Source organism: Diachasma alloeum, unplaced genomic scaffold (genome assembly GCF_001412515.2).
Source record: "Diachasma alloeum isolate Michigan unplaced genomic scaffold, Dall2.0 Dall_scaffold_00325, whole genome shotgun sequence".
NCBI classification, from domain to species: Eukaryota; Metazoa; Arthropoda; class Insecta; order Hymenoptera; family Braconidae; genus Diachasma; species Diachasma alloeum.
In genome coordinates this window covers 913,801-930,192 of record NW_021680464.1, presented here as the reverse complement: position 1 = coordinate 930,192, position 16,392 = coordinate 913,801, and the positions used below count along the sequence as shown (strand labels likewise).

At 41.8% G+C, this 16,392-nt stretch overlaps 3 protein-coding genes across 3 annotated transcripts; 1 reads left to right on the top strand and 2 right to left on the bottom strand.

Moving 5' to 3' along the window:
* The first annotated feature begins 84 nt into the window (after nt 1–84).
* Nucleotides 85–6,517, top strand: LOC107040209 (unconventional myosin-XIX). Its single transcript, XM_015260178.2, has 6 exons — nt 85–180; nt 268–334; nt 1,288–1,853; nt 2,982–5,072; nt 5,271–5,908; nt 6,194–6,517. The coding sequence occupies exons 1-5, from the start codon at nt 172–174 to the stop codon at nt 5,364–5,366; spliced, it is 2,829 nt and encodes a 942-aa protein (XP_015115664.1). The 5' UTR covers nt 85–171; the 3' UTR covers nt 5,367–5,908; nt 6,194–6,517.
* Nucleotides 6,170–9,629, bottom strand: LOC107040210. Its single transcript, XM_015260179.2, has 4 exons — nt 8,731–9,629; nt 7,659–7,988; nt 6,990–7,258; nt 6,170–6,874 (listed from the first exon to the last, which is right to left on the bottom strand). The coding sequence occupies exons 1-4, from the start codon at nt 9,490–9,492 to the stop codon at nt 6,682–6,684; spliced, it is 1,554 nt and encodes a 517-aa protein (XP_015115665.1). The 5' UTR covers nt 9,493–9,629; the 3' UTR covers nt 6,170–6,681.
* A 214-nt stretch (nt 9,630–9,843) lies between these two features.
* On the bottom strand, nt 9,844–16,161 carry LOC107040177 (titin). The gene is made up of 3 exons (XM_015260130.1): nt 15,876–16,161; nt 10,849–14,112; nt 9,844–10,132 (listed from the first exon to the last, which is right to left on the bottom strand). The coding sequence occupies exons 1-3, from the start codon at nt 16,030–16,032 to the stop codon at nt 10,098–10,100; spliced, it is 3,456 nt and encodes a 1,151-aa protein (XP_015115616.1). The 5' UTR covers nt 16,033–16,161; the 3' UTR covers nt 9,844–10,097.
* Between the last annotated feature and the right edge of the window lie 231 nt (nt 16,162–16,392).

The window sequence follows — 16,392 nt, the reverse complement described above, 5'->3', positions numbered from 1 at the left end:
CAATCAGGTAAATACCAGTTCTAGATTTCAATCGGGAGACAGTTGAATCACGATTGTTGTCATTCAATCCGTAACCTTCATACTGTAAACAATACGAGGAGTGGCTTACACATGGGAAATTTAATCCTCAGTACTGATGGTTTCTTCGCAAGTGGGAGATAGGCTTCAATAATGGCGAAGGTGGGATAATCAGAAGCAACTTTTGGAATAATTTAGAAGGTTTATCGCGCTGGTAATTTTTTTTCAATATTGGAATTTCGATTTTAGACACCAGTTTCGCCGTTTGGATGGGAGTATATCAATGATCTCAGTGTCATTTCCGAAGATACTGATTGTGAGTAGTTATTCGTATTCTGTCGAGTGGATTATTTGATGCACAGAGAAAAATATTAAGAGATTGAAAAAAATTTCAGTGCCAGCACTGCAAATTTTGTAGCTAAATAGAGGCATATTCCTGTGGCATATGCTACCTTTTTGTCATTTTCTCTTTAGATCACATATTCTCAAGATAGTAATAATTCAATACACGCACGAAAAAATTTAATAGAAAAACCTTTCGAATTCGTTAGAAAATTCTATTGAAATTCTTTAGAAATTCTATGGGGACTCTATTAAAATTCCAGGGAATTCTCGTTTAAATTCTATTTGTTTTTTGCGGAGATTCTATTAGATATTCGATAGGAAAAGTCAATAGATTTAGATTTTTCTGTTTGAATTTTTTTCTTGAGATTTTTTCGATTAAAATTATTGGGCACGAATTTTCCAAGTTTTTTCCCCTTAATTTTGTTTTGTTTTGCATTACAGGATCCGAGTGAAAAAAAATTAGAAAATTCATGCCCAAGTATTTTTATAGAAAAAATTCCAAGAGAATATTCCCATAAAAAAATCGAAATCTATTGGCTTTTTTCCTTCTTATTGAAATTTCCCTAGAATTTCTACAGAATTCCAGTTGAATTTTCTTGCGAATTCGCTAAGTTTTTCTACTGAATGTTGTCATTTCAATTCATGATTGTACTATGACACGAAAAAGCGGAAGAAAAGAACAGTGAAATAAAATTTAAAAAAAGGGAGAATGCATTCGCAAAAAAGAATGCAAAAGCGTGACTGAGCCAAATTGCTAATTTATTAATAACAATAGCTATACTCATTTATAAAAAATGCAATTATCCACTTGTTTTCTCGCAATGTAAAAAAGTCTTATAGTGTTTTCTAATGGCCCAGTAATTCCCGAATCATTAAACACACGAAATGAATTTAAAAAATTGGACATCAATTCTTACTCTCCAGCCGTTGACTTCTTGCTCCATCGGCTCGAGCGCGGTCAGATTTACACTTGGGTGGGTCCCCTCCTGCTGGCTGTAAACCCCGGAAACGAAATCCTGAAGGATCTCTACGATGAATCCCACAAAAACCAGTTCTCCAAAGACATGGACATGGTCCTCCGTAACGCACCCCCTCACGTCTACGCTATTGCGAATCGCGCGCGTTACAGACTGGTCCAGGGCCTGGGGCGAACATCCCAGGTGATTGTCATCAGTGGAGAGAGTGGAACGGGGAAGACCTTCAACTCTCGACAGATCCTCGACTTCCTCGCGGGGATCGACAAGAACGCAGCCAAATTGAAGTTCCCGGATGGGGTCGACAGCATTGCACATGAGATCGGTAATGTTTGTCCGTTGATTGCTGCCTTCAGTACAGCGAGTACAGAGCGAAATCCAAGCAGTTCGAGACATGGACAGCTTGTTCAGCTTCAGTACAAGGAAGGGGCCATCAGGGGAGCCTGCGTGCACTCGTTTCTGCTTGAGAGGACGAGAGTCACTCGGAATGCGGATAATTTCGAGATTTTTTATCAGGTATAACGGCGTTTGGTGGAACATTTCAAGAGCATTCAAGTAGAAAAAACATCACCATTAAGGGGTAAAAGAAGGCTACCGTTTCCTCGAAATTTTCAAACAAATTTCCTGCTCAAAGTTATTAATATTTTTTTACCCCAAAGCACATTGATCTTCATTATCGCTTTCTGAAGATTAATGTGCTTGGATTTGTAAAAATATCGATAACTTTCACCAGGAAATTTGTTCAAGAAATTGGAAAATCAGCGGCATTGTGTTTCCCTTAACGGACGAATGAAAAAAATCGATAAAAAAACCTAACGTTTACTCAAAATAGCATATTTTATCACTTGTGCGTAAAGTGACATTTTACGCACGCCTCCGCATGCGCAAAATTCCACTTGTCACACATTGTGATGAAAAATGGGGTTCGACACTCGTGGGAAAAGTGTTATTTGACCCGCGGGAGGGTAGCAAAAAACACTTTTTGTCATTGCGACCGTTATGAGAAAAAATACGATTCATGTTCATATTCATGTTATTCATATTCATATGCAAAAAATATTATGGTATTATTCATATGAGTGGACCCCTCGCCTTCGGCTCGGGCTGCATCCTCATATTCGCCAGAAAAGTTTTTTTCAGCCTCATGTCGAAATGCACTATTATGTTACTAGTGCATAACATTCCACTTTTTCGCACGCACGTGTAACACATCCTATTTTTTGTGCTACCTACCGAGTTCACTTTTCGAAACGGCACACCTCCGAAATTCTACGAAATCCTGTTAAATTTCTTGTAATGCTCTTGTGTTTCAATACAGTATTTGAAAGAACGAACTGAATAGACATTCATATTCGATACAACCAATTCCGTAGGGCTAGATTCTTACCCATAAGAATTCTTGCTTTTGCAGTTACAAAAAAAATCCTTCAATTTTGTACCGATAAACATAAGAAAAATGCGATGGAAAAAATTCTGAAAATTCATGTCGAAGCATTTCCGCAGAAACAATTTCAAGAAAACCTCGTCACAGCCTTGCATTCACTTGCCATCCGTAAATCCAGGTCATCAAAAACTCCGCTCTCCCATTCAAAGCCCTGGAACGTACCTCTTACTAAAATCCTAATCACTCCTCGATTCCCCTAGATAATGTCTGGCCTCTCCCCCGAGGAGCTCTCCGCGCTAGGCCTCTCCCGGCGGGACAACTACGTAATCCTCGGGGAGAGTCACCCGCCGCAGCCCCTCAAGTACCACGAAGCCTTCGCCTCCACAGCTCAAGCGATGGAGACCTTAGGCTTCACCCAAACCCTCAAAGCCGAGATCTTCCAAATCCTCGCGCTCCTCCTCCACCTGGGGAACATAAAATTTCGTGAAGCCTCCCCGGAGAACTGCGCCCTGGACACGACAGACGATCACTCCCAAAAGGCCATCACCAACGCCTGCAGACTCTCCTCCCTCCAAGAGCACGAGCTCGACGAGCTCCTCACAACCACCCTGATCTGCCCCAGAAGCACCAGAAGACGTCACACGATGTACCGAAGAGTCTTGCGAACCACCGAGGCCTGTCGTCACCGTCTCTTCAGCATAATCCGCTGCATCTACGACAGACTCTTCCACTCCCTCGTCGACCGCATCAACGAGATCATCTCAGCCAAAGGTGACAATCACCACTGGCTCGGAATCCTCGACATCTTCGGTTTCGAGTCCTTCGAGACCAACGGAATCGAGCAGCTCTGCATAAACTACTCCACCGAACGCCTCCAACTCTACTTCATGGAGAACTACCTGGAGAGCGGCCAGAGGGAGCTCGAGGAGGAGGGCCTGAGAGTCCTCCCCCCGCCCCCGACCATGACCATCTACAGAAACCGCTTGGGAGTGATCGAGCAGAGTCTCTTCACGACGATGAACGACGCCTGTCAGACCCCGATCCCCTCCAGTCCCCCCACAGTCTCCCAACAACTCCTCATGAGGCAGTCCAATGCCAGGGACTTCCTCGCTGTCCAATCCCAGACCTTCGTCATCACCCACTACTCCTGTCCCGTTCAGTACAACATCCACGATCTCCTCGAGAAGAACAATGATAAAGTCCCGGTGGAGCTGTCCACCACTTTCTATCAGACTGACAATTCCCTCCTGAAGGCAGTGACGAACGTCCCTGAGGACATCTTCAACGATAATGGGAGGGTGGCTGCCAAGAAGTGCACGACTCTGTCGAAATTGAAGAGCAGCATGGACTCCCTGATGCAGGAGCTCAACAAGTGCGACACTCATTACGTCAGGTGTGTGAGACCCAGACGCTCGGGGGATTGGGAGAGGGAGGACTTCAGGGAGCAGCTCATCTCCTCGGGGATTATTGACGCACTACCTCTCGCCAAATGCAAATTTCCCATTCGTCTGAGCTACGAGGAGTTCTCGAAGAGGTATTATCTGCCGGTGATTTCCGGGGATTTTAAGGGACAGTTTGAAGGGGCCTTGGGGGATATCGTGGGGTCGGAGAACATCGCGGAGCTCATGCACTTGGGGATGAAGAGGATTTTCATGACTGAGGCGCTGTTCTTCGAGCTCGAGAGGTACAGGAAGGAGTATAGGTGTGCTTGTGCCAGGAAGATCGAGGATTTCTGGCTGAAGCACAGATCGAGGAGGAATCGCGGCGGGGAGAGGCCTGGGGAAGTCCTCGTGAAGCCTGCGATAATCGTTACGAGACCCTCTTTGAATCCGTTTGAAGAGGATGATGATGATGTCTTTGCAGAGGAAAAATCGAGTGGCGAAGGGTCGATGTCGGTTTGCGATACTGAGGTCAATAATAATGTTGAGAAGGTCGGGTTCATACCGCAGATCGCGCTGAATGATCATATTGTTGATCTCATGAGTCCGATGGCTACTAGAGTGCTGAAGAATTCTTCAGGGATGCAGGCTGATTCCGTCGAACAGCAGGTGAATGGGGATCTGGGGGGCTCTGGGGGGAGGGCGAAGGATCGTTATGTGGCTGAGTGGCTGGAGAACGTCTCTCCACCTGCTGGTGGGGTCGGCGGTGGTGGAGGTGGAGGGGAGGACGGAATTGAGAGCCCCAGGAAGGATGGGAAATACGTTAGGTTTGGACGAAGTGAGGTAGCGCCTGGTTTTAACTGTTTATCGAAGGCTGCTTGGAGCAATGATGGGTCGAGTGTTATCTGTATTGATGGGGGCACGAGATTGTTTTACAGAGACAGGGTGCTGAGCAAACGTCGACTTGCTGAGGTAAAGGGGTTCCATAATTTTTTGGTTGAATTCAGTGTTTATTTTGATGTTTTATTGATGAATAACGGTTTTGTATTTGTGCTTTCAAAATATTTATCGAAGATTTTAATTAATCGTTCACTTATAAAACATTAAAATCAATAATTAATTCGAATAAATTGATTGAATTAATTTTTCATTTTGATGTCTTTTTTACAGGCACCACTGAGGTTTCACATCAAGAAAACATGCCTCGTGAACTCTCACTTTCTCCCTCGATCTGAATTACCGAGGGGTCTCCAGGATTGTCTCTAATTAGAGATAAATATTAATTGATAGGTTTGAGAATTGGAAAATTTAAAAATGGGGGCGATTGAATTTAGAATAATGAAATGAGCAGCTTTGGGACGCTGGCGTCAGTATTTTAATTTAAAAAATTGTTAGAATTATTGTAAATTATTAGATATGTCAATTGTTGTACATGAACTCGTTGGGACGATCAACAATAATAACATGAAAGTGAAGATGCTAAAAATTACATGAAGTGATGACCGAGAACTTTCTTAAATTGTGGAGGAATATCTCTCAGCGAAATAATGAATAAGAAATGGATCAAATTCAATTCATAATAATTAAAATTCATGTCTGTCATGATGATAATGATGGAGATTCTACGGAGGGTCAAGGAGAGGGCGGAATTGAGAGCCCCATAAAAAACGGGAAATTCGTTAGGTTCGGACGAAGTGAGACAGCACCTGTTTTTAACTGTTTATCGAAGGCTGCTTTTTATCTGTATTGATGGGGGCACGAGATTGTTTTATAGAAACAGGGTGCCGAGCAAACGTCCACTTGCTGAGGTAAAGGGGTTGAATAATTTTTTGGTTGAATTCATTGTTCATTTTGATGTTTTACAAATGAACAACGTATTGTTTTTTGTTTGTTTCAAAACATTTGTCAAAGATTTTAATTAATTGTTCATTTATAAAACATCGAAATGAACAATTAATTCAATGTTTGATAAATGTTTGGAGGAAACATTTTAAAAAATACGGCAAAGAACTCTGAAAATTCATGGCGAAGCATTTCTATACAAAAATTTTTCGTTTGAATTAATTGTTCATTCTGATGTTTTCTTTTTATAGGCACCCCTGAGGTTTCACATCAAGAAAACCTGTCTCGTGAACTCTCACTTTCTCCCTCGATCTGAATTACCGAGTGGTCTTCAGGATTGTCTCTAATTAGAAATAAGTATTAATAAATAGATTTGAGAATTGAATAATTGAAAAATAAAGGCGATTGTATTTAGAATAATGAAATGACCCGCTTTGGGACGCTGGCTCAGTATTTTAATGTAAAAAAAATGTTTGTACTATTATAAGTTATTCAATACGTCAATTTCTCCACATTGAATTATTTTCAAAATGAAAGTAAAAATCCTAAAAATGAAATAAAATTTTTACCATCAACTTTCTCGTTTTAATTTTCTTTCCAACAATGAATGAATGTCCTCACAATTAAATATTCTGGAGAAAAATTTCCCAACAAAGTTGAAGATTCAGAGGCTTGAGGAATGCATGAATATCCTCCCATTTACACTCAATGAAAAACATAAATAATTAATGAATAACATTTAAAGATGAATATTAGCTAGGTTGTACGAGCCTCTGAAGTTCTTTTTTTTGTCCTTGAGTATGAGGAGCCTTCTGCAGGCAACAAGTGCAGTTGTTGCACGCATATCACTCCGGAGTATTTGGTAACTGGCACGTAAACTAACTCGTCGTAAATTGTTTGGAGGAACTGGACGACCACCAGCAAAGGCAAACCTGGAGGAATGAGGGAGTATTCAGTAGAAATGATGAAACAGACGAATTAATCATGGACTTCCTCGATTAGTGGATTAGTTGATTTAATAGTTGGTGTTATTGGAGAGTTTTTTACCTAATTTCTCTTCTTGGTCCTCGTAATATCGAGTCTGGAAAGGTCACTTGTCTGTCTCCAATGCTTTTCAAACTCTGTCTAATATTTGCATATTTTATTTTACTCCTAACTATTATTGGAAGAACCACAGGCGATCGATTCTCCTGATTCTCCTCCGTTCTATTTTGTTGTTTATTGAAATAAGGCAGTATTGAGTCTCCAAAATGATCAATTAGGGGTGACAAATCGAGACCCTGCTGTCTTGACTTCATGAAGGCACAAACAGACAACTGAAAAATAATATTTGACTCATATAAAGCGAAAAAAGTGGGAAATTATTTGTTATTTTTGCTAATAAATTAGCAATATGCGATTATTATTAATATATTGGTAGCAATTGCATTCTATCATGCCTACATTCTTCTCTCTCTTTTTAAAACCTGTCTATTAAATCCCACGGATCTACATTTTCGGACTTTTTCGATCATAATGAGTTGCTTCCATTCGGATGCAAACAATATTTTATTTTTGAATGAAAAGTAAAATAGTCTTGAATAGAAAATCCCAAAATGTGGAATTCAAGGTGTGAAATATCTTCAAAAAAAATATCATTCCCTTGGAAAATACAAAATGAATCAAGTTATCAAAAGATCCAGGTTTTATTTAAATTAAAAAAAGGTAAATACATACGGCTAATTGTTCCCAAAGGGCTGACCCAGAAGGTGCACATTTAACAACATTATCTAAAGACAAAAGACCTCCAGGGGCCTGCTGGAAGAACGTGAGAGGCTGGACACCAGCCAGCAGCTCCATAGCAGTCAGTCTTTTTTTATCAGTGGCTGCACTCCCTCTTTCCTCTTTCACGAACACATCCTCCAACATTGGAGTGAATTTATCTGCTACCGAGGGCCATCTCAGCATCAACTTTAGTGCACAAGTTTTGAATAATGACTCGACGTGGGGGTTTATAAAGCTAGAGCCGAGGAGCAATTCCAATAATAATTCAGTCAATTTTTCTACCTAAAAGCACAAAGAAAACATTTCCATATCAAATATTTAAATAATTGTTCAATGTTGGGGAAGTGAGACAAAACGAGAGCTTTTGGATTTTCGTCTAACGTCTAATTAATTCAGACAATTTTTCAAATGCAAAGCACTCTTCCTCCTTCGGACTGAATGTAGACTGAGCTCAATCAATAAATTCAATTCCGAGTTACGAAGATTTCCAGTAAAATCAAAAGTAAAGTATTAATTTTTCTTCACTCTCCTTTTGGTTCAATCGACTTTAACTTGTTCTAATGTTAATAACTTACGGAATTACTAATGAAATGAGCGAATATCTTCTATGCAAAGACCACTTCTTCATTTTCAAAAAAATCTACACTGGGCTCAATAAACAGACTAAATCCAGAGTGAGATAATGTTCTTAGAAAGTCCCAAGTTTTGACTTTGCCTCACTCTCCCTTTGTTTCAATCAACTTTGACTTTTCTTTGTTCAAACGTCAATAACTCATGAAATTTTTTATAAAATAAGCCAATTTTATGCAAAATACTCTATCTCCTCTGTAGCTTTCCCACTCAAGAGATCCATTTTTGAATGAGAAATAGGCGTAGAAAAGTCGAAGAAGTCCACTTCATCGCAGTCTTTTTTTAAAGTCAACTTTGACAATCAATTCTGACTTTGAAATATTCTTAGAAAAGATCAGTGTACCCTTTGGCTCACATTCCAAACTCCAAAGTATCTCATCACCGATAAACTTACCGAAGACAAATGATAAGGATAAACAGCCTCACTATTACAAGCAATAGCAATGATCAATTGACAAGTCCTGGTGGTAACCCTAGTATACTGAGCATTATTCGAGATGACGGTTGACCTAGCAGTCGATATCAAAGTATCAATGATCCCTTCGCCCCCCAATTGTGCATTAGTCGAGCAGTCGTTCAACAGAACTTGAAAAGTCTTCTGCGATCCATTGAAAATGGTCTTCAGTGCTCTCTTGGCATAGCTGTGCCTGGTCTCCGTCAATTTGGCATCACAGATCTCGGTTTCCTGGAGGTAAGGAGCCCCAGGCTGGGACAGACTGATGGGATTGATGGATTTGCTCGTCAGGTCGATGAAGTTCTCGTGGGGAACGAAGACTTTGGCCTCAGAGTGATAACTTGGCATTTGATCTGGCACCCCCAGGACTGGATCACCATCACAGAGATTGGTTATCACTGAGTTGACGTCTGTTGAGGTCAGTCGTCTCCTCTTGCTGTGCCTCAGTCTCGTCACACACTTGTGGAGGACCTCCCTGAGGCGATACGAGGCGTCCTCAGCTAGCCTCTTCAGGACAGAATCAGGCAGTGGGTGCATTCCCAACTCCTCACCGATTGTTGATATCCACTCGGTGCTGAGGACAGCATATCTTCTCTGATTATTTCCATTTGTCACACTGTTTCCACTTGGATTACCGTTGTTCGTCGCAAAATGATTCGTCAGGGAGTGATTAGACTGCTGTGGAGCCACTATTTCCTTCATTTTATCGGGATTTGTCACACTAATAACATTCTTTAGTCAACAACTCACTGGACAACGTTCTTTTAAGGTCAGTGCTCATGCCTGGAGTGCCTGAAGTGTTTTTTAGCTGTTGTTGGGGTTTGAGGGTTATGATTCGACGTCCGCCATCTTCGAATTTGAATGACAGCCAATCGCGGGGTGAGGCCGGATGGACAACATTTGAAGACATTTTAAAATATTTTTCCAGTTTTTTTCAAGAGGATTTGACTTTCAAAACGTTTGAAAATGTCTTTACAAATAATTTATGGGGAAATTGGGGAAAGGAAATTTTGAAGTTGTGGCTTGTTTTTTGGGAACGATTGAGATAATTGATAAAAGTACAATTAAAATTTTATTCAGTTTTCGCAGTAGTTCGGTACATGCCAGTTCGGTTAATTAAATTGCGATAAATTGCTCCTCTGCTTCGTACTTATACATGTCGGCTCATTTTTTATAAAAATTAGGATAATAGAACCGTAGCCTTTACTATTTGTACTTACGCATAGTTTACTTAGAAAATTAGATTTTTAATAATTGTAGAAGGTTAAAAAAGCGTACAATTTATTTATGTTATTACTCCCCCATAATTACTTCGTACTGGACCTCCTGATTCTTGCACGAGCTGTAACATAAAATAAGAGCATTAATTACAGCAATTGCATCAATTGGATTGTTGTATGAATTTTATTTTTCACTATTAAATTTTTTTAATGAGATTGAGACATTAAACATTGATTTTTTGAATCATGAAAAATCTAATTCTAGTATGATTTCATATGGCACATATTTTCAATCGCCTGTAACTTCTAAATTGTTCATTATTTATCAAAATAACACAAAAATGCAAGTCTACCATTTTTCATTAAATTCCCTCGAGTAATAAAAGAATTTCACGCAAGACACGAAATATAATTCATGAATGGGGAATTTGCATGATTTTTTTTTCAATTTTCTAATCTCACGTTTGGGATTTGAATAATTAATTTTTCATTCATGAACGTTTGAAATATTGCTCATTAATTAACTCCCCAGTCTCTGCTTTTTTTAACAATAAAGCGTTACCTGACCGTCTTCGTGACCTCATGACCGAAAAATCGGCCTCGAAAACGAGTGATTTTCAATTAATTATCCTAAGACGTCTAGGCAATCTTTCTCTACAATTTTCGCTGTTTAGCTATCCATAAGTTACGAGGAATGTGAGAATAGGGGAAATAGAAAGAATTGAGCTTCATGCAAGTTTCCTATTCCACTCCTTATTAATCATCAATATTAACGATAATCAATGAATCACAATAAATCGAAGAAACAAGTTAACAAATTACTCAAATTACAACTCACGAGTTTTGGGTGAATCAAAAGCCATTAAATCTCCATTGGGCAGTGGTTGGGAGACAACATCGGGATTGCCAAAGAAGCTCACCCTATTCTTCAAGCTCCTGGGAGTAAGAGGCACAGGTTTGCAAGTGGTGCAATCCTCCTCAGGCACGAATCGAACACTCTTGCGAGCAGACCTCCTCACACTCGATGTATCCAGACTGACGACCACCTTGGGTGTCTTGGGGCTCTGAAACGTAACGTTCTCCATCCCAGAGCAGTTCTCCTTGTTCCCATTGTTATCAGACATGTGGTGATGATTCACCTCCTCAGCAGGAATCGACTCCCCATTCATCTCGTGCTTGGAGGTCCTGCGCTTTCTGTACGTGACGTTGTCGACCAGGACAGATCGACTCCGAAGTTGTCTCACAGGTGTACTTCCCGAGGTTTTTTCCGTCTCCGAGGAGATGCCGCTCTTCTTCCTCCCCTTCCTCGGGGTTTTCGGCGTGGAAATCGTCTCGGAGAGTGGACTATCCACATTTTTCTCAAGATATTTCCTCTCTCCACTGCCAGAGGGTGACGCCAGCTCCACAACACTCATACTCCTTCCCCTTCCCCTCTTCTTAGGACTCTGAGGAGTTGTAATGTCAACAATTGGAATTTCACTCTTCGGTTCTTCAGTGCGTCTGCTCCTGGGCTTCCTCTCTACGACCACTGGACTTGGTCCAATCTCTTCAAACTCCAATAAGGCACTTCGTCGTTTCGTGGGGCTTCCCGGAGTCGCTGGAGATGGTGTCGACTCAGCAATCCCTATGACTTTACCGCCAAGAGAAGCTCTCCCACTATTTCGTGATTTTCCCCTCTTCCTGATCTTGACGTCTGCAGGCGAAGGCATCGACTCAGGACTCCCTGGAGGCTGCGGAATAGGCGTTGCCTCAGTGATCTTGATGATTGGGGCCACTGGGAAGTCCTCAGTCTTCGTAGATTTCCTCCTCTTCGGGGTTTTGATTTTCGTCGGTGGAGGCATCAGCGTGACAGGAGGTGATGCCGAACTGATCTGAATAATTGGAGAAGATGAGGCACTTGTATCCATCCCAAGACCCTCGTCCATCTCAATGGCACCCTCAGGAGCCCCCGGTTCAGACCCAGAGGGCTCAATATTCCCCTCGAGATCATTCTCATCCTCATCCTCATCATCATCATCATCAAACTCCAGTTTCTTGTTGACACAGACCTCATCGTCATGCCCGAAGTCCAGATTCTCGATTCTCGCAAGACTAGCAGCTAGACTACGTCTATTCTCCTCGTCCTCATCGACCTCATCCTCGGGTACCTCAGTCAGTTGAACAGTGTCATTGAAGTTGACTTTGTACGTGGGTTTGGGGAGTTTTCCCTCGTTCTTTGGTGCATCCTCAGTCTTCTTAAGGATCCCCTTCCCAGGGGTTTGGCCAGAGTTTATGTACGAGATTGAGCGATCGTGCTCCACCTCTGGGGTTTTGCATTTCTGGCTGACTTTAACCATTGCAAAGGAGTTCTGGGTCATCCTCTTGGCGCTCTCCGTCAGCTGCACCAGCTTCAAGAGGCTCAGTCTCTCCCCACGTGGGGTGACCTTGGCTCTGCTGTGGGGAGACACTGGCATTGGCAGACTCTTTCTGGGAGTAGTTGAAGGTTTTGGATCTACTTGTGGCTCCTTCACCTCTGGGTTCTCCTCCTCCACAGCCCCCTCAGGGGCCATCTTCTTCTTCCTCTGGGCCTCTATGAACGCTCTCATGTTACTCCTTCCTTCCACCTTCTTCTTCACCACTGACTTCTTCTTCTGGACTGCCTTTTTCCGCACCACAACCTCATCGTCCTCCTGCCACCCCTTCCCCCTGATCTCCTCGAGCTTCGTAAATCGAGAGTTGCAGTTTATGATCTCCATCTGCATCATCTCCCAGAAGCCCTGCAGATCTGCACATCTCACCAATTGCTCACCCATACCAGTCTCACAGTCGTTTACTAAAGTCTTGAATCTCTCGAATTTCTTTCTTATCAACAAGTTGGTCTGACCGATTGCCTGATTTATCATGTAGACACCGTCCTCTGGGGTGGATGGGTCCTCCTGGAGGGGCTTCCACGTCGAGCAGAGGTCCTTCAATCTCGCTTCCTCAGATTCCACCAGGTGCTTGTAGTACTGTGATGTGTTCTTCTCCTCTTCTACTGAGATACTCAAATTCTGCATCACTGAGTCCTTCGTGGGGATGTCGTCCTTGGGGGAGGATTTGTGGAGACTCAGACGTTGTTTCTGTTCTTTTCGGGCACTGCTTTTCCCTCGACTCGTGACGATGAAGGGGGAGAACTGGGCTGGTACGGGATCCAGGAGCCTGGAGGGGTCAGGGTCCAAGTTCATGTTCACATTCTCCTTCTCCTCGGTGATGTCTTCGGCAGGCTTCAGGGGCTCGAACTGGGAGGACATCCGCAGGATCACACTCTCGATGCTGGAGTCACAGGGCTGGGATGACTCCTGTCTTGTGATAGATTCTGAGTTTCGGGGGGGCAGCTTCTCTGGGGATGTTTTTTTCAGAGTTTTCTTCTTTGGGGAAATTTCTCTGGGAGTTCTCTTCTCTGGAGACGGCTTTTTGGCTGTTTTTTTCTCTGGGGAATGTTTTTTGGGAAATTCCTTTGGAGGTTGTGATGACTCCAGAGGAGTCTCTCCATTGTTCTCTGTCAATGTGTCTATTGGAGTCTTTTCAGCTTTTATCGTCTTGAAATTGTCGGTCAGGGTGAAGGTCAGGTTGGTGTCCACGCCTGGAACGATTACTGCTCCGAAGAGGGGAATAGGCTCAGCGAACGTTGGGCCCTTGAACTCGTAGTTTTCTGGGGCCAGGGACTCCTTTTTTATGGGCTTCTTTTCAGGCTTTTTCTCAACTTCCAGGGCTTTCTTACGACTTCTGGTGAGGCGAGGTGTCATTGGAGTCTTGGGGGGACGGATTCTAGTGGCTCCGGTGCTGGTGCTGGGCTGGGAGGCACTCGATGGTCCTGATGTGGTGGCTTTCACCGCTTGCTTGGCGGCGAGACGACGAGCTGTTACAGCTGTTACTCGCTTTGGGGGAGAGGAGCCCTTTGGCTTCTTGTGGCAGTGGGGTTTCGGGGGGTCTTTGGAGACTGGCGAGAAGAAGTTGTGGTGGGGAACGCCGATCACGAAGGCTGGACGCTTGTTCTTTGCTTCTAGCTTCTTCTTTAGGTCTCTTTCTGCCTTCCATTTCACTAGGCGAATTGCTCGGTCCTCTGGGGTGTCCTCGAACTCTTCTGAAAATTTTCAAGGGGGAGGTTTTTATTTTCGGGGGTGTTTGGATTTTTCGAGAAGTGATTCGGTGATTTGTTTTTTTATGGAAATTTGTAGAAAAATTTTGGATATAAGTCCAAAATAAAAAGAGATAAAAATGAATAAATGAAGTAAATAAGTTGATTACGAAGTTGAAATTATTTCTGAAGTGTACAATGAATCCTTCACAATTATTTATAGAAATGGTTTTTGTTTGCAGTAATGGACACTTTCTAATTTATTTATGAATCTTCCTATGAAATTAGAGCCAAATTTTTCTCTTTACACCCTTTTTTCAGAAAATATCTTTGAATCCAATGGACATGGGGAAATTTTCATCTAGAAGTGTTTTGGAGTGTTTTCCCTTGCATATTCCTACTATTTTTCATTCTATTTCTTTTTAAAATTCATTTTTTTAGAATATCTTTGAATCTAATGGAGATTTCAAATTTCTTTTGTCACGATCTTTTTGGTCGCTCCCATTAATCTACATAAGAGATTACATAAGAGGTCTACATAAGAGGTTTCTACAGAAACATCAATATCTCCAATAAATCTAGAAATATTCATCAAACACTAAAATCAGTTTCGACTAGAATAATTTATTCTTGCGAATTCCCAATTAAATTAATTTTTTTTACATAGTCATTTAATTAATTGAACAAAATCTTTTTCAACGATTCGGAGCTGAAAATCAAGTCCAAACTTCAAAGAGTTGGAGTAATAAAATCATTGCAACATGTTCAGCAATGCAGTATTTAAATGGACTTGAATGAAAGTTGTAAAGTAGCATCGGGATGAGTAAATAATAGAGGACTTAGACAGAGAACTGATTTATTCGGTGTTACTCCAAAGAGCTCCAGAATGAGACTGGTGTACAAGATTATTTTACTCGTAGATCCTATCGCAAGGGTGTGCACTTATATTCAAAAGTATTTGAGAATTCCAATAGCTTACAAAAGCTATGATGTTCATCTCCAAGCACTGGATGAGATGTTAAAAAAATGTCCCAGTCCCTGGATATCCGTCAACATTCTGCGCCCACTTTTTTAAAATTTCCGCCATTTAGGGCACTGAGAGTGGGGTAAAATGGACCATCTCCAATAGGGGAGAGTGGGGCAAAATGGACACTTCACTTCTCAAAAAATATTTATAACTCAGAAACAGATTCATTAATTGAGATCATTTTAGCCCCATCACAAAGAGAATGAATTGTTCTTATCCTTGACAAAAAAAAATTTCATGAACAATTCAAGCCGTCATCTACATTTAAAAAACACAAATGTGTCCATTTTACCCCATCCTCCTCGGTTTCTGAATCAGGTCTCATTTCAAGTTCAAAAAAATGCCTTGAAAATTAAAAAAAAAACGCGAAATTTCACTCTGTCGTTCTCCAATCAATGACGGTTAAATACGGTTCGTTTTGCTCCATTCACCACCACATTAAATCATCCTCAACCCTCCCCATCGATGCATTCTGGGGTTGTTGCACAGAATTCAGTGAAATTGATGAGAAAAGGTGATTTGAATTCATTGTTTTTATGCAGATCAGAAGGGGCTACGACATCTGGTCTTCAACCGCCAATAACTCAAGATGAGCAGTAAAATACAACGATATTTTCGTAATTCTGAAGATATTTTTTCAATCTCAAATGAAATTTAATTAACAAAAATCGCATCGTTTGGTCCCGAGATACAGATCAGTGAGCAGGATTCATTTAACTTGACATTTTCTATTAAAACTCACCTTCGTCATCCTGAGCTGGTGAAACCTGTCTCAGCCGATTGAGTTGTTCCTCCTTCTTGGTTTGACGACGAGCCTGATGTTGATCAACGCGAAGGATTCTTGCCTCCTCGCTCTCAAAATTTCGAGGCTTGGACTTCCACTTGTCCCGTCGATCCATCGTCGTTTGATATCTCCAAGCAAATGATCAATTAAAACTGCGAATACAAACACCGTAAAACAACAGTCCTGGCACCTCCAACCCTTCAGTGGCTTTCCTCTGGCATCTCGCAACGGCCAAACATTTGAAAATGTGCAAACCGACGAATGAAAAAACAGTTGGAACCACTGTTGCCAAGGTGACAGCCCACGTCCCCCAGAAATTCCCCAGACACTGGCCATGTGATTAGGGACTGTTCGCAAGCATTCCACCACCGCCACACCCCCCCTTCCGGGGGGAGTGGGGGTCGTTTGTAATACAATTTCAACGACCCCCTCTAATCGCAGTCGTTTCGATTCATTCGGTTTTTCGTCACGGAAA

Coding starts and splice junctions, on each gene's coding strand:
- LOC107040209 (XM_015260178.2), top strand. Junction 335..1,287: donor CATTTCCGAAGATACTGATT/GTGAGTAGTTAT, acceptor CTTACTCTCCAG/CCGTTGACTTCTTGCTCCAT. Junction 5,073..5,270: donor GCAAACGTCGACTTGCTGAG/GTAAAGGGGTTC, acceptor TCTTTTTTACAG/GCACCACTGAGGTTTCACAT.
- LOC107040210 (XM_015260179.2), bottom strand. CDS start 9,492: ATGAAGGAAATAGTGGCTCCACAGCAGTCTAATCACTCCCTGACGAAT. Junction 7,989..8,730: donor ATCCTTATCATTTGTCTTCG/GTAAGTTTATCG, acceptor TTGTGCTTTTAG/GTAGAAAAATTGACTGAATT. Junction 6,875..6,989: donor GGACCAAGAAGAGAAATTAG/GTAAAAAACTCT, acceptor TCATTCCTCCAG/GTTTGCCTTTGCTGGTGGTC.
- LOC107040177 (XM_015260130.1), bottom strand. CDS start 16,032: ATGGATCGACGGGACAAGTGGAAGTCCAAGCCTCGAAATTTTGAGAGC. Junction 14,113..15,875: donor ACCAGCTCAGGATGACGAAG/GTGAGTTTTAAT, acceptor GAAAATTTTCAG/AAGAGTTCGAGGACACCCCA. Junction 10,133..10,848: donor TTTTGATTCACCCAAAACTC/GTGAGTTGTAAT, acceptor TTTATGTTACAG/CTCGTGCAAGAATCAGGAGG.